We start from the raw sequence: 23,533 nt of genomic DNA on the forward strand, positions 1-23,533 counted from the left end.
GAAGAACCCCTTCCTCCTGTGGGATTGATCTCCATGGCAGGATTTCTGTTCCCAAGGCTATCTGGGTTCTCCTTGATGTCACTTCAGGAATAACTTCAAAAAAACCAGACCCTCACTATATTCAAACACCATAATTACATGGAACTTTGATAGGAAGTGAGATCTGGGAGGTTTGTTCAAGTTAGGGTGAAATCCCAATACATCCCAAAGTAATTTGGTCAGAGAATAAAAATGTATTTGCAGGGTTCCCCTGAGGAACCAGGGAAAAATGTGGAAATATTGAACTTCCTCACCTGAGTTATTACTGATGTTTTTGCAAGCACTGAGGGCTACCAATCTGGTAGGCAGGGCCCTCAATTGTGGGGCTTGCCTTTATGAAGTTTGTTACTGCAAAGGAGAGGCTAAGCCTACTTAACATTTGTGTCTAAGAGTCTCCCCCAGAGAACCTCTTTGTTGCTCAGATGTGGCCTCTTTCTCTCTAAGCCAGCTCTGCAAGTAAACTCACTGCCCTCCCCACTGTGTGGGATATGACTCCCAGGGGTGTAAATCTCCCTGGCAACGTGGGACATGATTCCCAGGGATGAGCCTGGACCTGGCATTGTGGAATTGAGAACATCTTCCTGATGAAAAGAGGGAAGAGAAATGAAACAAAATAAAGTTTCAGTGGCTGAAAGACTTCAAATGGAGTCAAGAGGTCACCCTGGGGAGTATTCTTATGCACTGTATAGATACCTCTTTTTAGTCCTTAGTGTATTGGAATAGCTAGAAGGAAATACCTGAAACTGTCAAACTGCAACCCAGTAACCTTGATTCCTGAAGATGATTGTAAAACTATGTAGCTTACATAGTGTGACTTTGTGATTGTGAAAACCTTGTGGCTTACACTCCCTTTCTCCAATGTATGGACAGATGAGTAGAAAAATGGGGACAAAAAAATAAATGAAAAATAGGGTGGGATGGGGGAGAGATGGAATGCTTTGGGTGTTCTTTTATACTTTTATTTTTATTCTTGTTTTTATCTTTTTTTTTTTAGCCATGAATATGTTTAGAAATTGATTGTGGTGATACATGCACAACTATATGGTGGCGTTGTGAACAACTGATTGTATACTGTGGATGATTGTAGGGTATATGGACATATCTCCATAGAACTGAATTAAAAAAAGCAGACCCATATTTCTTGCATTCAAAACCTGATTAACATCATGTGGATACAGAACCAAAGATGTGTGGGACTTCACGGCTGCAGGGAATATAATATTTTTCGAAAACTGTGTTCCCGAGATGCCCCAGGGGCTTCCGCTGAGTGCCCTGGCCTCCTTCTCCCAACTGCCAGCTCTTTCTCTCCTTGACCAGAGTTCTGCTTCTATTGGTTACATGTATCTGTTTTCTTCACCCAATTTTGTTTGAAGAAATGGTTCTGGGGATAGAAAGATTGAAAACTCCTTTAGTCATCTGTAGGAGGCCAATGAAGTCTTTTGAACAAGAGAGTGAATGGATAAAGGCAGTGAACCTGGAGAAATGTAGTGTCTGGAAAATGCAATGCCTGGGAGAGATGAAGAGAAAGAGAGCAAGAGTAGTCAGGGAGAGGCTTTAGATTGTGATGCAAGTCTGACTCCTGTGAAAGAAGTGGGAGTAAAGGTGATTAGGTTGGAGGAGCCTGGGACTTCCATGCGGTTCTGAGAGATTCTCTGCCAGGTTGATGGGGTGTCTAAGAGCAAGGAGCCCCTGTTAGAAGAGTCCCATGTCTGACGGGATGGTGTAGCTCTGGTATCCCCACCATGCTCAGTCCCTGGCTGGGAGTTACCCAGAGGCCTCTAGGTGGGTCCCAACTACACTTCTGGCTGAAGGGAAACTCAAGCAGTGAACCTCAATGGTTATCACCAGGCATGACTGAGGGCAGGTTGGGGGCTCATGCTGGAGGCTGGTGCATTCATATAGGGTAGTAAGAGACTGAATTGGGGGAAGAGGTGGGAAGGGGCAGAGAATATTCCCTGAGAGAACCTGCAAGAATCAAAGACATGGGGCAATGGAGGAAGGGGGAGGAGTCTATGATTATCCCAGCTTTGACATTTGGGGATTGGGGAACTCAACGAGCACTTGAGTTCCAGTGGGGCAGAAGGATGGGCATCATCTAAGGGAGGGTTTTGTGACAGCCCAAAGGAGTCCCAGAGTACCTAGGTGGGTGCTGGCTGACTAGAATCTCTGCTTAGGGTCTGGGAAGTTTGCAGAGGGAGAGGGAAACATTCACAGAAGTCAGGTTAGAATAAAACCTTACTGAGTCATTGGGTGTTCCCCAGAAGGCCTTCAGAGCCTCTCCCTAAACTCTCCTGCAGCTGAGACCCTGAGACTCTCTCTTTACTCCACCTTCTTATCCCAGTTGGGTCCCACTTTCCAAAAGCCAGCTGGGGGCTAGAGGGCTGAGTGGTCATTCTGCCAATTCCCTGTCTATAAGCCCAACAATGAGCACAAACTGAAGGTGTGGGGTAGGGCCAGGGACACACTGAATGTCCTCAGTTCTTGGCCCACCCTTGAGTTCTGCCTCTTCATCCCTCAATGATCTTAATCCCTTCCCTGGGCCTCCTGCCTGATCTGTCAAGTTGATGGCCCTGAAAGAGTTTGGAAATGACCTGAAAACCAATCTCCCCACCTCCATAGGTCTGTGTGTATTGAAGGAGCGTGAGAACCAGTCCTCTGGTGATTACAGAGTCCCCTCCCTTCTGGTCTGGCTCCTGGAGTCCATGGAGTACACGGATGGAGGTTCCTGGGCCATGTCTCTGTCTGATTCCTGTATGGTCTGCTACACATGTGTCTGTCCCCAGGTGGGGGGGATTCCAGCAGGACAGGTTCTGGGTGACCTGGGACCAGATGCTCAGTAGTGTGGAGGCAGAATGGCTGAATGGCCAGGGTGGAGCTTTGGGACACACTTCCTGAGTCTAAGGTTGGCGTTGCATCTACTATGTGGTACCACACAGTCCACACTGCAGCGAAGCCCACCAGGTGGCCAGCCCTGCTCACACACATTGAACCTCCAGTAGATTTTTTAATGCCTCAATCTTTTTCTTTTTAATTTATTTTTATTGAGATATATTCACATACCATGCTGTCATACAAAACAAAGCATACATTCAATTGTTTACAGTACCATCATATAGTTGTGCATTCATCACCAAAAATAATTTTTGACATTTTCATTACCACACACACAGAAATAGTAAGAATAAAAATTAAAGTGAAAAAGAACAATTAAAGTAAAAAAGAACACTGGGTGCCTTTTTTTCCTTTTTTTTTTTCCTTCCCCCATTTCTCTACTCATCCATCCATAAACTAGACAAAGGGGAGTGTGGTCCATATGGCTTTCCCAATTACACTGTCACCCCTCAAAAGCTATGTTTTTATACAGTCGTCTTCAAGATTCAGGGGTTCTGTTGTAGTTTGATAGTTTCAGGTATTTACTGCTAGCTACTCCAATTCATTAGAACCTAAAAAGGGTTATCTATATTATGCGTAAGCAGAGTGCCCACCAGAGTGACCTCTTGGCTCCTTTTGGAATCTCTCTGCCACTGAAACTTATTTCATTTCATTTCACATCCACCTTTTGGTCAAGAAGATGTTCTCCATCCTACGATGCCAGGTCCAGATTCCTCCCCAGGAGTCGTATTCCATGTTGCCAGGGAGATTTACACCCCTGGGTGTCAGATCCCGCATAAGGGGGGAGGGTAGTGATTTCATCTGCCAAGTTGGCTTAGCTAGAGAGAGAGGGCCACATCTGAGCAACACAGAATGACTCAGTCTTAAACATAACGGGATAGCAGAGGCTAACCAGACAGTCAAAAAAATACCTAATATGAAAGACTGAGAACCAAACGTACAAATAAAAAAAGTACATAAAACAAGAATAGGGAGATGTAGAAAGTTACGTTCAGAGAATAAAAAATAGCTCTTGAAAGTTACATATTGGAAATAGCAGAAATGAAAATTCAACAGAAGGGTTCGAAGATGTGGTTGGACAAAAAGGAGAGAAAACAGCAAAAAGGTGGAAAATAAGAAAAAAGGAAATTAGAGGATCAGCCTGAAAAGTATGAGAAAGAAATATGACTACATGGGGGGTGGAAATTACCAAGGAAATGAGTGAGGAAAATCAACCTGAATCACCAGCAAAGTGGATTAAAAAACTAAAGACATATCCAAAGCACCTAAGTATGAATATTTAGAACCCGGGGGACTAAGAGAAGGCCCTAAGATGTTCCAGTGAGATTAGAGATTGTGCACCAAGTATCAGGCAGCAGCAGCAGGTATCTGGCCACTGGGAATCAACTCTGGAGCCTGGAAGAAAATGGAGCAATGTCTTCCAATGTTTGAGGGGAAATGATTTTGAATTGACATCCCATGCATATACCATTAATTAATTGTGAGGGCAGAAAAGAAGGCATACAAGGTCCAAGATAATTTACCTCTGCTGTGGGTTAATAGGTTCAACCCCTAATCCCCCAGACTTGTGGACAGGACCTTATTTGCAAGTAGAATCTTTGCATAAGTGATGAAGTTAAGAAGAGGCCACAGGTCAGATGGGCCGTAAAGCCAATGACTGGTGTCCTTATAAGTAGAGGGTGCTTTGGAAACACACACATGCAGAGTGACGAAGGCCATGAGAAGACAGAGGCAGAAGCTGGAGAGGTACAGCTAAAGCCAAGAATTGCCAGCAATCAGTGTAAGTTAGGAAGAGGAAAGGAAGGATCCTTCCTTGGAGATTTCAAAGGAGCATGGCCCTGCTTACACCTTGATTTTGGACTTCTGGCCTCCAGAACTGTGGGAGAATACATTTCTGCTGTTGTAAGCCACCCAGGTGTGGTAATTTGTTATGGCAGCCCTAGGATACTAAGACACCTCCCAAGCATACTTTCTCTGGAAGTTACTGGGGAGTGTTCTCAAATACGAGGGAGCAAAGCAAGAAAGGTGACAAGGGATCCAGGAAATGAGGGATCCACACAGGATAGGGGCCAGTGGAATTCCCAGGATGGTGGAAGGAAGTCCAAATGAATGGATTTGCAGTAAGGCTAGAGAGCATCCGTCAGAATTGAGTGTGGATTGGCTCCTAGGAAGGAGCTCAGGTGTGGTGAGAAGGATCTCTTGGCTTGATTGAGGAAGCCAGGTCTACTTGAAAGCTCTGGGAGAGGCTCCTCAGGGAGAGGGGAGGGTTTTTATAGCCAGCTCCTCCTTCCATATTGTGTCTAATTGATGAGTCTTTCAGTCCAGCTGCTGTTACACCCTGCGAAGCTGCAACTGCAGCATCCACTTTGGTAAACTGTTCATGTCCTGGAGAAAACTCTGAATCACAGAGTTTTTCAAACACGTATAAATCTCTGTTGGTAACAATACCACATTTTCCCATTTGTACAGAGCTCTCTACCTCACCAAGCACTTTTGTACTGACTGCCTCTTGTGATCCCCCAAATCTGAGATGTGGTATTAGCGTCTCCACTTGACAGATAAAAAGACTTACCAATGGTAAGTGCAACCCCAAGCCAGATCACACAAAGAATGACTGATGGGGGTCGACTAGGTCCTCAGTGCTACCATGTGGGAGAACAAGACAAAGAAGTGAGGAAAACCAGGTATGGTGGTTTGAAGCTGTCTGTACCTCAGAAAAACGTTCTTAAAATTAATCCATTCCTGTAGGTGTAAACTCATAACAAGTAGGACCTTTAGGTGAGGCTACATTGGTTAAGGTGTGGCCCTCCTCATTCAGGATGGGTCTTAATCCTATTACTGGAGTCATTTGTAAATGGAGTGAATACAGAGAGACAGAAAGCCATGGAAACAAGAAGCTTAAAACAATAAAACCTGGAAGAGAAGAGAGAGACCAGCAGAGGCCTCCATGTGCCTTGCCATGTGGCCGAGGAGCCAAGGATGCCTGTAGACGATCTTCCGGAAGAAAGCATTGTCTTGATGATGCCTTGATTTGGATACTTTCCCAGACTGAAAACCATGAGTGAATAAATTCCCATTGTTTAACCTGACCTAATTAATGGTATTTGCTTTGAGCAGCCTATGAATTAAATACCACCCAATGGGTGGATGAAATAACAGGAATTTGCTGTCTCACAGTTTTGGAAGCTCATGCAACATGAAGGTGTCATCAGGCCATGCTTTCTCCCAGAGTCTGTGGTGTTCTGGTGGTTGTTTGCTGGAAATCCTTGGGGTGACATCCCTGTTGGGTCTGGGCTATGGTTCTCCTGATGTGGCTTAGGCTTGGGGGCCTAGGGGTGTGGTGAAGTGGGAATCGCATTGTCTAGGGCTCAGGATTCCTGAGTTCTAGTCATATATCCACCACTCTCTAGATGTCAACTACCCCAATAACAATAATCTGTCTTCTTCCTGGGACTTCATTGAGGATCCTGCAAGATGATGACATTCAAAGCCCCTTGACTGGCTCAGAAAACGTCACTGTTGGAAAAAGCCCATTTCCAAGGAATCAGTGCTCTCCATCAGCTGTCCCCTTTTGAGAAGACTGTTGCCTGCAGGAGCTTGAGAATCAAACCTTAGAGGACTCCTCACTGCTTCCCGGGCTGGGAGCCTGCCCAGTTCCCTGGACGGAGGTCCCTGGGTCATGCCACTGTCATGGTCTTTGTGACTCTGCTGTGTAGACTCTGTGTCCATGACTGTGCACCCCAGACTGTGGACTATACAGTGCAAGCCCTCAGGTGACCTCACATCTGACCCAATGATGGAAACACAAGATTATCATTGAGGGGTAATGACATAGTATAAATTTTTATGTATTTGCATTTTATATCCTATAGGAACTAAAAAAGTAGAGTTGTAAATCAAAAATAAAATAGTACTGGTGTTTATAATTACCCATCTGGTTACCTTTACTAGACGTCTTTATTTCTTTATGCCACTTCGAACAACTGTCTAGTGTCCTTTCTTTCCAGTCTGAAGACCTTCCGTTAGCATTGTTTGTAGGGCAGTTCTAGTGGTGACGACTTCCCTCAGGTTTTGCTTACCTGGGAATATCTTAATCTCTCGCTCATTTCTGAAAGACAGTTTCACCAGATATAGGATTCTTAGGTGGCAATTATTTTCTTTCTGCACTTTAAATATGTCATCCCACTGCCTTCTTGTCTCCATGGTATCTGATGAGGACTGAGAAATCTAATTGAGGTTCCTTGTACGTGACACATTGCTTCTCTCTTGTAGCTTTTAGGATTCTCTCTTTATCTTTGCCATTCAACAGTGTGATATTATTGAGTCTGGGAATGGATCTAATTGAGTTTATCCTGTTAGAGATTTATTGAACTTCTTGGATGTGTATATTCATGTCTTCTGTTACATTTGGGAAGTTTTCAGTCATTATTTTTTCAAATATTCCTTCTTCCCCTTTTGCTCTATCTTCTCCTTCTGGGCCTCCCATAATGGAAAAATAAGTCATTAATTTTTCTGACATTTTCTCAATTGCTATTGCAAAAGCAAATCAAAGTCAGCAATTTGTTTGATGATTTTCATGAAATTTCTGTTATTTGAAAAATGCTGCTTTTCAGGGTCACTTTTAAAGGGCAAACATTTCACTTAGAAATGTAATAACTGAAACTATTATTTACACTGTGAAATAATACTATTTGTCCATAATTGTTCTTCAAGATGTTGGTCTAGTCAGTGTGTTTTTATTTGATTTACATGTAATGCAAATAAACAAGCTCTTATTGTGCCCTGTGGAGTCTTCCTGAAGGTCAAGGATTCTCAATCTCTACACCTAGTCTGAAAACCTGTCTGATAAAAGAAATGTCTGTCTTGTTGAAAATGGTTCACAAACAAAATGACATATGGAATCTGTCCTGGTTATCAACTTACTGCCTCCATTTCCAAATTCATCCTTTATTGACTGGTCTGTGAAAATGGATCTGGGCCTTTTAAATGTTTTTCCTTTGCCAGCTGGCATGATATTAAGTTTTGTCAATTGAGACTGCTGGATACATTGCAGAAGGAATGGGGTTTCCTTCCTGGCTCCTGTGTGTTCATTTGGCAAGTTCCTACAGTGTCACAGCTTTTCCATCACCAGGCTCTAGAGTGAGGGTGGCTTCTCCAGCATCTGGCTTCTGCAGCACATGCAGCTTCCCCAGTTCCCAGAGTCTGCAGCTGGGGCAGCTTCTCAAGCACTGGGCTCCTGCAGCACTGGAGTCTTCTCTAGTGCCAGGCTCCTGCTTCTCCACTGCCCCTGCAATGCATGGTGGCCAGCTGCCCCAATAGCAAGCAGCTCCTCCCAGGTTCCCTCCCCTCTTTTGTAGCCAAGTGCCTCCAGAGAGACATCTTCCTATGAACTGCTTCCTCTGCCACTCCAGAGGGAGGATTTCTGGCAAGTTCAGGAAGGTGGATTCCAGCATGTCCCACTATTGTGGTACCACAGGGACTTCTCTGCCATCCAGGAGTCATGGCCATGTCCTCTCCAACAGGGTCTGAATCTCAGCCCTGGGGTAGTTGGGTGAGTGGGGCTCTTCCTTGGGCTCCATACTCAGCCAAGGGATAGTAGCTGCTCCTGATAGTTTCTATTCCTATAAGTTTAGAGTTCTCTTTACTTACCAGCCAGTCCCTTGTTACTTCAATCCCCTCTTAAAATTAGTATAAAACTATATATATATAGTTTGGCATAGTATGTATCGTATATACAACCCACTCTCCTTGTTTAAATGACTGTGTGAATTTTCTCTCCTAATATAGAATATTTAGGCTAGCCAGGATCTCATAATTTGAGCATAATTTTACCCTTACTATTCCCCCAAAATATCTGAGAAGCATCTCTTTTGTTCATTACATGTTCTAGTTGATTCTCTGTAAATATAATTGGAATAACAATTTAGGAAAACAAATGATCTTTATTAAACAATGTTGAATGAAGTTATGCCTCATTGTAGCAGTCTATATTGAAAGCTCATGGTACTTACTGGAATCAATGAATTTATTGAAATAAAGATGCTGCTTATATCTGTGCATACTTTGTGGATCACGCAAATTATGTTTTTTTTTTTCCTATTGCTGTCATCTACTTTCTGCTTTTTCATTTGTTGTTTGTAAGGGTTCCAATTTTCAGAATTGTCTTTATCTTTCCTGTTGTCATTGTCTGAATTGTTGATGATTTCAACTATTTCCCCTTAATTTTATGGTTTTGATCAAGAGTATTTGATTCCTTTCTGACATTTTGAAACTTCTAAAGTTGTCTTTTCCTCCATTTCCTCCTCCCCCTTCTCCTTCTTCTTCTTTGGTTTACATGTTTGGCTGGCACTAAGAAACTTCCCATCATATTTCAATTGTGGTATGAATCAATAATTCTGAAAAATACACAAAATCAATCTCAAATTAAGGCTTATACAGGTGATCTTCAACTGTACTTAAAGCTGTCACGAGTTATATTGAGCTATGCAATTGTGAAATTAAAGTACTCTTATGCCACATATATTGATTTATTGGTCATCCATTCTACTACTGACAAGCAGCTGTTTCCAGTTTTTGGGCATTACAAATAATGCTGCTATGAGCACTTTTGTATAATGACTTTTGGGGCGCACATATACACATTTCTGTTGGGTGTACACCAGGGGTGGAATTGCTGGATCATAAGATGTGTGTATGTTCAGCATTAACATATATTGCCAAACAGTATTGGTATAGGCTAGTTATATCAATTTTACACTATAATAGCAATATAGGAAAGTTCCAGATATTTCACATCCTTGTCAACACTTGGTATTATATGGCCTTTAAATTCTAGCCAATTTGGGCAGGAGGACTGTGGGAAGATGGCAGAGTAGTCCTTCCAACAGAACAACTATTAAACAGGCAAGAACTGTCTGAATCAATTATTTTGAATCTCTGGAGTGCAGTAGAACACTGTACAGCATCCAGGGAAGAGTGGCTGAAGAGGCTGTTAATTACAGTAGCTACCAGTAAGTTGTGGTCTCTGTGTGGTGGTTATGGGCAGGCAGCAGTGGGGTCTGGCCTCTGGTATAGCTTGCTGGTGCCAGAAAGGGACATAAAAATCCTGCTCCCCAAGACCCAGGGTAGGCAAGGGCTATTGCTGGTCATGGCTTTTGATTAGCTTCTTCAGCTCACTGGGGGACTGGCTCTGAGGGCGGCCATTGTTTCAATCTGCCCTGGACAAATATGAATTCTGATAGTTTGTAGGTTCGTTTAGATTTCTATGTAAAAATTAGATCATCTCAAAAGAATGCCAGCTTTATTTCTTCCTTTCCAATTGTTACACTTTATTTTTCCGGTCTTATTTCACTTGAACCCTCCTTACCCCTCAGTAAAAAACTGAATAGAAGTGCTGACAGCAAACATCCTTTAAGTCATACTTATCTCAGGATGAAAGCTCTGTATGTTGTAGCTCTCTCGTAGATATCGGATTAAAGAGGTTCTCTTCAGTTTCTCTTTGCTAAGGTTTTTGTTGAAAGGATCGGACCTGATATTCCAGTCTTGTCCCTCCAGGCCCCTGACCAACCAGCCAGGCCATTCCACATGGTGTCTTCAGGCCACTTCTCCATCAGAAGAACTGGTTGACAAAATGTACTGCTCGTTTTGAGGAGATTTGGCTTCACCTCTGACATTCAGGGACTCTCCCAAGTAGGACTGTAATGCAGCCACAGCACATTTCTGGCAAGTGCGAGGACATTGTGCCAATCCTGAGAAGTGGGCCTGTGTCCTCTCCTTCCTCATCAGTTGGTCATAGGGAGTCTCCATGAGGACACAGGTATGAGTAAGGGAGAGCTGTCAGTGCAACGTCAATAGGTGATATGGAAGCCTGGGCTATGGTTCATATAAGTTACTAGGGCTTTCTAGCCCTGCTTGATCTTAATCTGGAATTTATCACTACCATGTATGGTGGATTGCTTCTACTCTGGTCTGTCTTATGAGTCAGGGAATCCTACATCTAGCTCACGAGTAGCTATGGTTATGCAGATACTCAGTGTCTCACGGTCAAATGCTCAGCCTTTACCAGGGCTCAGTGCCACAAGATAATTTTCAAACGGGGAGCAGTTCTCAGCATCAGAGTGTAGATCCCAGTATCTAGGGCTCTGCACTGAGATCTCTGATTGGGGATTTGTAGAAACTCCACATAGCTTCCTTATCCAACATGGACACCTCAGCACTATGGGGTCTGCTGTACCACTCGGCCTGAACGTTGCTATGGGAATCCATCATGTGCTGTTTCTCAGTTACCATCTTGGCAGGTGGGGAGAGAGTCTCCGGGGCTTCTACTTGTCTTTTCTACAATAATTGACCTTACCCCACAGATGAGGAAATCAATGTGTATGTTCTGCCAGATGCTAAGTATATTTATCCCAATTACACATGTGATGACCAAGTTGATTTCTAAAGGGTGGGTCCATGGATACAGTAGGCGTAATGTGAGAAGGCCCAAGATTCCATTTATCACGTGGGATTCATAAGCCCAATTCTAACAGGATTATGATACTGTTTTGGGCCCCCTGGAATCAGTGTTAGCTTAGACCCAGTATGTAAAAATCTGGGTATTCCTCTTTCTCTGTGTACAGTTACTCTGGCAAGTGACCACAATCTCTCTGGGGTAGCATTGGAGGAGGATTTGCTGTATATACCTGCAGTGGCACTGGAGGATCCTGCCTCAAAAAGATCTGTCTTCCCTTTAATCAGTGGTCTATGGGACTGTTAATGAACTCTTGTCCGGAAATTATGTGAGAGACCACAATTTTTCAATGTGATGGCTGACATCAGCTTCTTACTCATCAACTCTTGATTTGTTTTCATTCTATATATTGAGCAACATCATAGTTGCTCAGTTTGAGCAAGATGAACACCTGTCGCACTCTACGAACAGCACGAACACCAAATCATGTACCCTGAGTGCCACTTCCATCTTGCTACACATTATTTATTATGTCCATTATGATGGTTAAGTGCTTCCCCCCCTGGCCTCTGCCATTCTGGAGTTCCGTCATCCCCACTGATGTCAGGAAGGCCAGTGCCACAGCAATACCCCTGGTGTCAGCCCCAGTCTGGAGTGGACAGCCCCCAACAGACTTCTCAAAGAGGTTGTTGTCTCCCTCACCAGTGTCTTTCCTGTTGCCACATAGAGGGAGTGTCCTTGGAATGCTACTAAGCAATGTGGTCAGGTAATGTTGTCTTGGTAATTGCTTGGTAAATCCATTCTATCTGGGCCATCTAAGTCATTCTTTCATGCACCTCATTTCTGTAAGTCATCGTTGTCGTGTAACCAAACTTCACGGAGCCAGTCCAGTCAACCGTGTGGACCAACTCCAGATGTTCTTGCCTAAACCTTGGATCTCAAGTCTTGGGCAAATGCTTCCATGACAGTGAAATTGCCTTTTTTTCAACTTTTTAACCTCCCTGACCTTAGTCTAACTCTCAGGATCCACTTCCTCACATGTTCCTCCTCTTTCTACTGATCCATCTTAGTTAAGCTCAGGTTTATTCACACATAGATTGTTTATCCCTAAAGCAGGGTTTGTACTTTAGAATGTGTCCAGACATGCCTCTGGTTATTGACCTGTAGCAATGAGGCGTGGTGAGATTTTCGGGGAATAAGCTTCTTGGGAGGCACCTGCTTCAGGTGAGGTCATTGCACAGTCTCCAGGCAAGGGGAGGCTCTTCTGTTTTGAGGCTGGGTTCAGGGTAATTTGGGGGCCCAAGATTCCTAGGATCATCCCCCAAATGTCCCCAGCCCAGACCTCATTGTCCCATCAGGGCTCTGACGTCGGCATAGAGGTCAAAGACTGCATTTAGTCTCCTTTACAGCCTGGCCCCCCTTATAATCAGGTCCTGTCTTGGGCACAGTCTGCCCTGCAGTTGTGGGATGGAAGTCTCTCCCTCATTGCTGCCCTAGAGGGCCTCTGGCTTTTGATGCATGCTTTAAGTTGAAAATTATCTTTCCTAAGTTACTATTATTATTATTTTTTAATCAAAACTTCCAATTATGTAAATGGAAGCCATCCCACACTATTATCTTTAGAAACATCATTGCTCCCATATGAATCAAACAGAGCAGGCACTTGATTTCCTGATGTTTTTCCTTCTACCTGCTCCTAATCCCAGATAACTTTAGCAATAGTGCTGCCACTTCATGCCACCAAAGTTACCACTTGCGATACTGACAGGTGGGAAATCAATTCCAAATCCAATTTGAGGCTCTACTTTGTAGAGCCGCTGTTGGCACTAATTCTCTTTGTACCAAGCCTGAGGCAAAGCACACAAACCAATGCTTTATTTGGTGTTATTTGTGAAGTGCTTCCGTACAACTCAGGGAAATGAGAGTGGGGACTAGACATAAGCAGGGAAGAAGGGAAAGCATAAATAAAGCAGTCCATTACTGAGCTGACCATAGCTTTTCACGAAAACAGGGCTGGGTGCTTGGTCACATAGCACATCTCTAGAGAGGTGATATGGAACATATGGGACAGTCTGTCATGAATGAGGATGGGGAGGAAAAGCGAGGCTTTATCTGGCACTTCCTTCCCTCTCGTCTCTTTGTGGTTTATGACTCTGCCATAGGGCTTTACCTCTTCTACACTTTCAGATTGTATTAACTGCCCCCTACACCTTGGGGCAGCCTCTAGGAAAGCAAGATGGTGTGAGGATTCAGCCTGGTTCTGCTTGGACACAGGGTTGTTATAGCTCTTTCCACAATGGGCATGATGGAGGATGTTCCTAAAGCCAGGCCTTTTCCTATGGGGTGGCTGAGAAAATCTGTGGTGTTAGGAGTTGAGCTGAGAGTGGTGCTGGTGATGGGACCGGTGGGAGCCATCATAGGGCCTTTAGGTGAGAAAGGGACGTGCCCAGGGTCTGGATGCAGGGCTGATGGGTACAGTGTAAAAATGTGGCTGTGCATTGAAGTGACCAGGGCCCTGGACTATGTCTGCTGCCTAAGTATTCTGCCCAAATGTCTTGGGCTGTGCACCAATCCTTCATCTGTCAGTGATCCTGGTCACCCTCCGGGGGCTCCTGAGAGGAGCTGGCAGGATGATGTCAGTGGAGGTGTTTTTAAAACCTAGCAAGCTTCTCTGATGGAAAAGGTTTTGTTCCCAAGACACTGGTGCCCACAGACAGCCTGTGTGGGTTTGACGCTGTTATGTACCCCATAAAAGGCCATGTTCTCTTAATCCACCCTGTGGTGGCAGAGCTATCATTGGGTGGGACCTTTCCATTAGGTTGGTTCCATGGAGATGTGACCCACCCAGTTCAAAGTGGGTCTTAATCCTTTACTGGAGTACTTTAAAAGAGCTCACTGAGAGACAGTTTAAAAAGAAAATGCCCCCGGGGAAGGAACCACAGAAACTGAGAAAGCAATTTTGAAACTAGGACCAAGGAGAGAAGGAGCAGCAGACATTGCTACGTGCCTTCCTATGTGGACAGAAACCTTGAATGCCAGTAGCCTCTCCTCAGAGAAAGCATATTTCCCTTGATGCCTTAATTTTGACATTTTCATGGCCTTAGAACAGCAAATTTGTAACCTAATAAAACCCCACTGAAAAAGGCAACCAATTTCTGGTATATTTCATTCTGGCAACTTTAGCAAATTGAAACACAGCACTTGACGAATGGTCTGTGGCCTCAAAGGATGTGACAACCAGCATGTTGGAGACCACAGAGGCCTCCCCCCCCAACCTTTGTTGCTGGGATCCCTGGAGACCACGCAGCAACCTGGACAGAGGTCCTGGAGAATGTTGCTGGGCAGGGTCACCTGACCCTGGATGGTGGGCTCCTGCATTGCAGGCCATGGTGTGACCCCTTCTCCAGCCTGGAGACTGACACCCATCATAAGGTAGCAGGACAGCAGTAGGATTAAGAGTGGGTTTTGGAGTCAGAGTGACCTGGGTTTGATCCCGACTTTTCCATATACTGTCTGAGTAACCTTCAATAGTGACCCAACCTCAGTCCCAATTTGCTTATTGGTAAAAGGGGGAAATACTCACTATCTATCTTCTGGTGATTGAGAAACCTGTAAGAACTAACAGAATCTCATGAGGATTCTATGGGGCAATGTATGCAAAGCAGTAATGCTGCCTGGCATGTTATAGGCTTGGTAAATGGAAGTAGTTATGATTGCCATCAGTACAATTTTGAGGAATGAATGGATGAATGAATAAACAGATGATTCTTCACCCCAAGATCCATGGATTCCATCATCCTTGGAATTCTATCCATTCTCCTCTCTCTGAAGACGTCCTTCCCCCAAGAAGGAAGAGAGCATGGACCAGGCAGAAGATCTTGGTGATGTGGACCAAGAGTAGCAGGCATAGGAGGCCCTGTGCGTGGGACAGGGAGTGCTGAGAACAGCCACCTGGGTGTGTCTCCCCCACCCAAATTGGAGCCAAATTTAGGGAGACTGATGAACATTGCCACAGGGAGCCCAGCCTCTGGGAAGAGCCTTATATAAGGACTGCTCTTTACACATCCAGATACACATCTCACTCGCCCTTCCCTGTGAGACTTCCTGAGGCTCTGGTAAGTCTGGGTCTGTCTCTTTGCTCTCCTAGGGATAAGGCCCGATGTCAGGTCACTGTCTGTCTGAGGAGTGGGGAATCCACCCTGGTCTGGAGCCAGGATGCTGGGATCTGCCACTAAGTAGAGTGGGAGGTTGTACTGTTCCCAGCAAATCCCATATCCACCCCCTCCGGCCACTGGGCTCAATGAGGGTCTCGACCAGATGATCTCATTATTCCTTTATGCCGTATATTAAGTGCCTCTGAGGACTCTTAGGAAAAATGTTTCCTATTTCTGTAGCCCTTGGCTCTCTTCATTCCCTGATTTCAGTTCTCTGTCTGGGCAGAGGATTGCCCAAAATGACTTCTAGGAAGCTTTAGAATACAGAGGGCTCAGAATCAGCCTGTGAGTGAAGGTCATATTCTAGTTCTACCTGCTCAGAAAGCTGATTTACCATTGCCTGTTTGAAACGATCAGGTCCTAATTTGGTAGTGGTCTAATTAATCAAAAGTCTCCCTCCCCTGAGAATGCCCCATGAGCTCCCGGCACTGGACTTGGATCCAGCCTTGGCCACAGCTGCCGCACATGCTGCAAGGTCTGCTTTGCTCCTCTCTCTGGGCCGCCAGCAGGGGCCTTCCTGCTCTTTGAGAGGAGGGTGGTTTGTTACTAGCTGCCCACAGGTGGAATTCGAGAGGGCATCCTGGGTGGCTAGAAGGTCTGGTACACTGGGCTGCACTGTTCACGACCTGGGTTCCAGGTCCAGTCCATTCCACTGTATCTCAGTGTTGGGGGAAAACTTGCCTCCTGGAAGTCTAACCTGTTTATTGAAAGGTAAGGACTGGATGCTCTTTCCTAAAGGGACTAGGAGCACAGAACTCTCCCTGGTGGGTAAACCAAAGGCCCCTACCCTACCTCACCATCATATTAGAAACCCAGGCAGTCACTTTTATTCATTTTAAGCCTGGACGCAGACTGCAGCCCCACCTGCGCTTCCCACCTCCAGGAAGCCCTCTATTGTGCACGGGACGATGGCCCTGTTTCTGGCTCACTTTCGCACTGTTGCTCACACTCACAGCTGGTGACCCCTCTGACAGCAGATGCTTGTACCAGATTTCCCTCTGGTCAGGGCAAGACCTCCAGATGACCAGGGGTAGCTGGGGCCCTCAGAGTTTTCTCATGCAGCCCTGGATGATCAGAACTCTGATCCCCAGAACAGTTGCTCTGTGCCCAGGGTTCCAGACCTGGTTTCCCAGACTGGTGGTCCTAGGGGATTTTCTGGGTGGCATGGGGAGAAAGGGGTGGACAAAAGGCTAGGCTTGCTGGGAAAGTCCTGCCTCTGGATTTGATGTTTCTCTTAGTGGTCTTGATCCCAATCCAGGAAGCAGGAGCCCATGTATCTCACCCAACACAGCTCAACCCCCTCCTCTCACTAATCAGAGCCCAGACCTGTGCTGTTCCCGTTCCTCTTCTCCTACAGCCCTAGAGGGATGGTTCCAGGGCCCTGAACTTGGTTGGACCTTCCCCTCTTGGAGACCAATCCATCTCACCATTTAAGAAAACCCACGTTCCTTCTGTTCTATCTCAGCCCAGTCCTTGCTTGCTCCTTGCCGTCATCTCTCAAATCTTCCCCAACCCAGCTCATTCTCAGCAAGTTCTTATCTGCAGATCTTCATCTTGGGAAAGAAAATAGCATATGTTCTTGTCTTTCTCCCTGCAGCCTTTTTGAAAGAAAAGATGAACAGCACTGCAGCTGAGAAGACCATACTGAGCTTGATTGATCTATTTCACAAATACACTGGGAAAGATGATAAGATAGAGAAGGAAAACTTTTTGAAGATGTTGAAGGAGAATTTCCCCAATTTCCTGAGAGCCTGTGTGAGTGGATGGGTGGGTGGATGGGTCTGGCTTTTCTGGGGCAGGGAGAGACTGTATATGTGTGGGTGGGGGGGGTGGGTAGATAGATTCCCTGGGCCCTGACATGTCCGGGACCCTGCTGTGAGGGGGATACACTACTTGTCATCAGCTGATCCTGCATCTGGTCCTCTCCTGATTCACTCCTCAGCTCCTCACCCCCGACCCCAGGCCCCAGGGAGGGTCAGCCCCATGTGGAGGCAGATTGTGCCATTTGCGGCACCCAGATCTGGGAGCAGAAGCCCTGGGCCCCAGTCCCACCACTGGGCTCCCCTGCTGTGTGGCCCTGGGCAAGTCACCCATACGCTCTGATGCTCAGTTTTCTCATCTGCAAAATATGATAGTAGAACTCAATTTCCTGGAGTAGTGTTGTTGAAATGAGATGATTTATTTGAAAATGCTTTGAAAGTAAGGAAATGCCATAGTTATATTAGAAAATGTAGTGTGATTTGAGAGGCAGTGAATAGACCCCCATCCCCCTCCCCACCTCCAGTGTCCCCCTTCCCAATGGCCATGGAGAGTCCTTCCATGTGTTTGGATCCATTCGGTCCAGAGTTGCCTCCTGAAGCTTCCTCTTCATATATCCCTGGAAGCAGGGGTAACACAAGGGAAATCATGACCCCTACAAACACAAGCAGAACCCTCTATGTGGGCAATGCACATTCATAATCCCTGACTCCTTCAACTGCTAGAAGCAATCATTAGCTCAGAGTTTGAGACCAAGGAACAGAAAACTTCATCCTACCTAGATGGAACAGAACTGATATGTTTTGATGGAAAGAATGCAAATGAGAGGAGCCTTAGAGAAGTTGGACTGGACTGGGCCCCCGGGGAAGAGGGAGGATCGTGCATCTAAAGGGGAGCAGGTGGGCGAGTCTGAGGCTCCCTCATTAATCTACCAGGAACACTCCAGGCAGGGTCGGCCTTGGGGTCTTTTTGTCCCCACTGCGAGCTGCCATTAGAGGCAGGGGACAGCCAGCCACACCTTTGGGTCAGCCCTGGGAACTTGTCCCCCATCCTTCTCTGCCGTTTTCTACTACTCCCAGTTCTGGACTGGCTAGTGACGGGATTTTTCTATTTGTATATTTTTCTCCCCACAGGAGCAAAAGGGTACAGATTACTTGACTCATGTCTTTGAGGAAAAGGACAAGAATAAGGATAAGAAGATCGACTTTTCTGAGATCCTCTCCTTTCTGGGGGATGTAGCCACTGACTACCACAATCAGAGCCACGGGGCACCACCCTGTTCTGGGGGAAACAAGTGATCCTCACTCAGAGGCCTCCAAAGACCCCAAGACACAATAAATGAGTTCTCTCACCAATACTTGTGCTGTTTCCTCCTTCACTTTGGGTGGTCTCTGTTTACAAATGGACAAGCACTGGCTCTAAGCTTTTTAAATCATCCACAAGGGGTTTTAACCCAACTGACAACCACTCTAGAGAGGCCTCCCTGGGTCCGGAGCATCTGCGTGACCCTCTTACAGTGGTCGACCTCTGTCCCCCAGTCCATAAGTGCCAATCTGCTCTCCTCAGAGGTCTGCCTGCTGCTATCAGCACAGCCTAGGGATGATTTTCTTTCTCTAATGGCAGAGGTTTCTCAAGTGGTGCTTGTGTGTTTGGGTGTGCAGGGGGAGGAGGGCCCAGCTGTGGCAGGTGCTGTCTAACACTAACTTGGAGTGAAGAAGGAGCAGATGCTACCACCCCCCACCCCACACCCTGCTTTATCTCCTTCCCCTCACTGCAATTGCTCCTCAGGGCCATGGGGGAGCCTGACTGATCCTCTCACACCAAAAGCACATCCTGGACAAAAGTTGGTGCTTTCCTGGGTCATTTTCTTATTGGCCATGGGCATTGTTGGGAATACTAGTTGTGTATTTACTTATGGGTGATGGAAGGAGGGCTTGTTGAGTTGGATGCATGAAAAGCAACCTAATATTTCAGCCAGAAAAAGGGGGAAGAGGGGGGCAAAGGACCAATGAGGGATGCTTTATTCTGGCCCACACTGTGCTGGGCGCTGAGGACACAGGAACCAGCATGACACAGAGGCTGCCTTTCCAGCGCCCTGGCTCTCTGCAGAGAGCACCAACCCCCTAGTGGCCTGTCCCTGGGCCAGGGGCTAGGTGGTCAGCGCTGCCATTCTCTCTCCAAGGCTCAGGTCTGAAAGGGCCTCAGGAAGCAGGTGGGGTCAGCATTTGCTTCAAGCCCCAGTGCCGTTCTCAGGCCACGTGCCCTGTACTCCCTCCTTGGGGCTCATGCCACCTCACCGTGTCACTCCTGCCCTCCTGGCCACTGTCTCCCACCAACCTCCTCATCACACCCACCCTCCAAGTTGACCTGAAGTTCCCTGCTCCAACCTTTCACCTGGATGCACATGGGGGAGATGACCATCCATGTGGATGACCCTAAATTCTGACTGATGGACTAACTAACCAACTAACTAACTAACTACCCCCCTCCCTATTCATCTGTTCCTCCCCTCCACTTGGGGCTCACTTCGCCTCAGCATTTTGTCCCAACCCAGGACTGCTCCTCTCTGGTGTCCACTCCCTGGTGCCCTCTGACCACCACTGCCTTCCCTTCCTGCTCCTTCTCCCCCTCACTGTTATTTTAAGTCTTCTTCAAACGCATCTGGTCCTCATATCACTGAGCCTCCTCTTTTTCTCCCTTTTTGGCTTCTGCTTGTATCACCTCTTCTCAGCCACCATCTTTCCATTATCTACCACCAGTATTCAACTCTGCTTTTATTTTTCCTTCACCCACACCTGTCTTGCAACACCCAATTCAGAATCAGCCCCACTTTCACCTCCAAGGTGCTGATCCTTATATTTATCTTTATTTCTAGCATCCACAAAACTTACTTTCTGAAATCTGATTTCTTTTGTACTGTGAGCTTGCAGTGGGTAGGGGCTATTTGCACCCCTGGATCTTCAGCACACGGTAGCTTGCCTGGCATGGAGAAGGTGCTTATAAAATGTTTATTGATTTATAGGTCGGATCTCTGTACCAGGTTAATCAGGGGTCCAAAAAGCCATATGGGTCTTTCACAGAATCACTAAAATGGATGTTTATAGAGGACGCATGGAAACATGGGTGGGATCCATGAAAATGGAGCCAGTTGGTTGAAATCTGGAGGAGGCTTCGGGGGTTTTAGTTTTGGGGAGGCTCACAGGTACTTTACAGTGCTAAGAAAATGCTGATCTTCCAAGGGGGAGTGGGGCTGCTCCTCCTGGAGAACCTTGAGAATCCAGACGTTACCCTCCTGCTTTTGGTTCCCTGGGAATCCCCGGGGCAGCGTCACGGCTGTGTCGGGGAAGCACCGCAGGCCTTTTAATTCTCCAGTCCACTATGGACCCACAATTCCTTCTTCAATCACAAATGGCAGAGCTGACATGAGGCTGAAATGTAAACATTTAGGCAAGCCATTGCCAGAACCACAGGTTTGGGACCTCACAAATTTGTTACTCTTCTTCCTGCTTCAGCATTGATCTCCCCTCTGTTTTTTTTTTTCTTTTTTTATGAAAAACATTGGAGTTCCTTTATTATCTCCATAATAGAAAACAAATACTCCGCAAGCCAAGTGCTGGGACTCACCCAGCTGTCGCTGTTATTGGTTGTGGTAAGAAAATACAAAGAACACACCACAGCACAACACCCCCCCCCCCCACACACACACACTCAAGGAGCTTGACAGGTAGGATGGATCCTTTGTTTTGTCAGAGCTGAGCAAGGACCAGGGCACCTGGCTTTGGTCCAAGGCTGTCAATGCAGAAGAGGTCAGGGAGAAGACGGGGCAGAACATAGCAAATAAGCAAGAGGCAACTGATATATGAATGTGTAATATTCTAGCTGCAGTCTGGCTTCAGACTGAGTGGGAACTGGTCTCAGATCCTCAGCCCCACCTTGTCAAAACCATTTGCTAAATACATTAGTAGGGAAGATACACACCCAGCCATGTCCACATATATTTGTGGGAACAGTCCTCAAACACTCAGTGTGTAGCACTGAAAAGACAAGTGAATGTAGATTCCTTCCATAAGAAAATAGGAGAATATTATAAAGCAGATACAATGTCCTCTACAGCACCCAGTTAGTGGAAGTGTGTTGCACGTTGTAGGTCTGCAGCCCAAGTTCAGAAAATATTCTACTTCCTTTTTAGTGCTGGTGTCAGATAGACAGCTAGCAGAGAGTTCTGAGCTTTTATCACCAGTGGCATATTTAGGTGAATTCAAATGCTTTCCATCTTGGCTTTAAAGCAGAGTTTAAATTCCTGAGCAGAGCCCAAAAGCATGAGAATAAATGTGACTTAACTTCCTGTGTATGGAGTTGGAAAACATCCCTCCCTGACTTGAGCCATTGCAAGAAGCTTTGAGGAATCACTGTGGTCTTACGTGAAATCCAAGGCTCAAATTTAAATCTTGCATTGCAGAGTTTGAGGACTTCAGTCAGATTTTCTCATCTCCACACACAGCCTGATCTCATGTCCCTGCATTCACATTCTCATCCTGAACTGGGGCTACACAGTGCATGGAATATTCTGGCTGCTAAGCACCAACACCCTTCCATGAAGGAGGTGACCTTTGGGTGGGCAATTTGACCTTACTCTTGATCTTGAGTCATGTACACCTGTGCAGATGTCACTGAGAAGCTGCAGCACAGTGGGACAAACATTCCAGCAGAATTGACAGTAGAAAGCACACTTCTACTCACAAATCTACCTTGAGTAGGTTGTGCTGGTAGGACACTGACTGTTGTTTTGGCCAGGAGTGGTATAGTATCTGGGTCAAAATGGCTGTAAGAATTGCTTACCCACACACAACCTTGGCCAATCTGGAGACAATATTTCCCTTTCCTTTCTTTGCAAAGGTGGGGCCCAAGTTAGCCCCTTGTCTTTACTGAGAAGAAAGAACTAAGCACCCTGTCTTCAGCAGCAGAAAAGAGTTAGGGAGATGGGACAAGATGGTAGTGTAGGGAAACGTGGAATTTAGTTAGTCCTCCAGAGCAGCTAGTAAACAGACAGGAACAACTAGTAAATGGTCTGGAACAACTGTTTGGGACATCTGTGACTGGACACACATTGTTCACCAGTTTGGATTGGGTGCAAGGGCTGAGATCATAGCACTGAACTGTAAGTAAAGCCCCCCAAACTGTGGAGCTGTAGCTCCTCCCCACTGGCATGGCAGTCTGAGTTGGAACATTCCCTTGTGGGAAAAAGAAGCAGTCTCTTGGGAGCAAGGGAAGGTAACTCAACCAGGCTCTAATTGCAGTTTTAATTAACAAATTTTGACTACTGAATATACGCTATGAGCACAGATAAACTCAGAGCAAGCAGGAAAGGAATCCTGAGCTCTCTTCTGGCAGTGACGAGGCAGGGCTGATGGAAAAAACAAACAAAAAAAGTAAATAAATAAAAATAGAGGCTTTTGGAGTCAGCTGGACTCAGAATACTGGAAAAGGTCTGTGTGCTAAGAAAAGGGGCACTTATAACTGGGTACCAACTCTTGCTTTTGACTCATGCAACTGGGGGGCTCAGGACTGGCTCTGAAAAGGGGATTTCTTTCTTTCTTTTTTTCTTTTTCTCTCATTCTAAGTAGCTCATCAGAGAAAGCCTCAGGCATTTTCAATCATCAGAAGTGACCCAGACAAGTGTGGAATTAAGATAGTTAGAGAGACAAAGGAAGAAATCAGTGAAGGAGATAAGGGCATATCTTCCCTAAGGAAACAGGGCAGGGCCCAGCTCAAGTGGCTGCCTTCCCTCAGAGAAATCAGATCCCAGGGCCTGGGGGAAAAATTAAAACAGAAATAGCTTACTCTTGGCTTCTGAACCACCCTTAGTCCTTGGCAGTTTCAGGGTCTGCTGAGAATTAAAGGTAATGCACCTCTTTATACCGATGGGGAGCTGCAGGCTGACAAGGACCACCTACTGGGCAGGATAGGAAAAGCACAGAGTCTAGAGCCCTCACAAGAAATTCTAACAATCTGCTAGGTCTTACCCTCAGGGAAACTTGATACTGATTATACCCTCTTCCTGGGACCTGGGCCCATCTGATCTGGGAAAATCTGTTTGGGGTAATCAGGGATACCAGATCCCTAGACAAAAAAACATTATGAGTCACACTAGGAAAAATGAAGATATGGCACAGTCAAA

At 45.9% G+C, this 23,533-nt stretch overlaps 1 protein-coding gene across 1 annotated transcript; it reads left to right on the forward strand.

Moving 5' to 3' along the window:
* Positions 1–17,211: 17,211 nt before the first annotated feature.
* Positions 17,212–18,653, forward strand: LOC119517489 (protein S100-A7-like). Its single transcript, XM_037814226.1, has 2 exons — positions 17,212–17,352; positions 18,489–18,653. Exons 1-2 carry the CDS (start codon positions 17,212–17,214, stop codon positions 18,651–18,653), a joined length of 306 nt encoding a protein of 101 aa, XP_037670154.1.
* Positions 18,654–23,533: the final 4,880 nt, after the last annotated feature.

The sequence above is a fragment of the Choloepus didactylus genome, chromosome 2 (assembly GCF_015220235.1).
Source record: "Choloepus didactylus isolate mChoDid1 chromosome 2, mChoDid1.pri, whole genome shotgun sequence".
In the NCBI taxonomy this organism is placed as follows: Eukaryota; Metazoa; Chordata; class Mammalia; order Pilosa; family Megalonychidae; genus Choloepus; species Choloepus didactylus.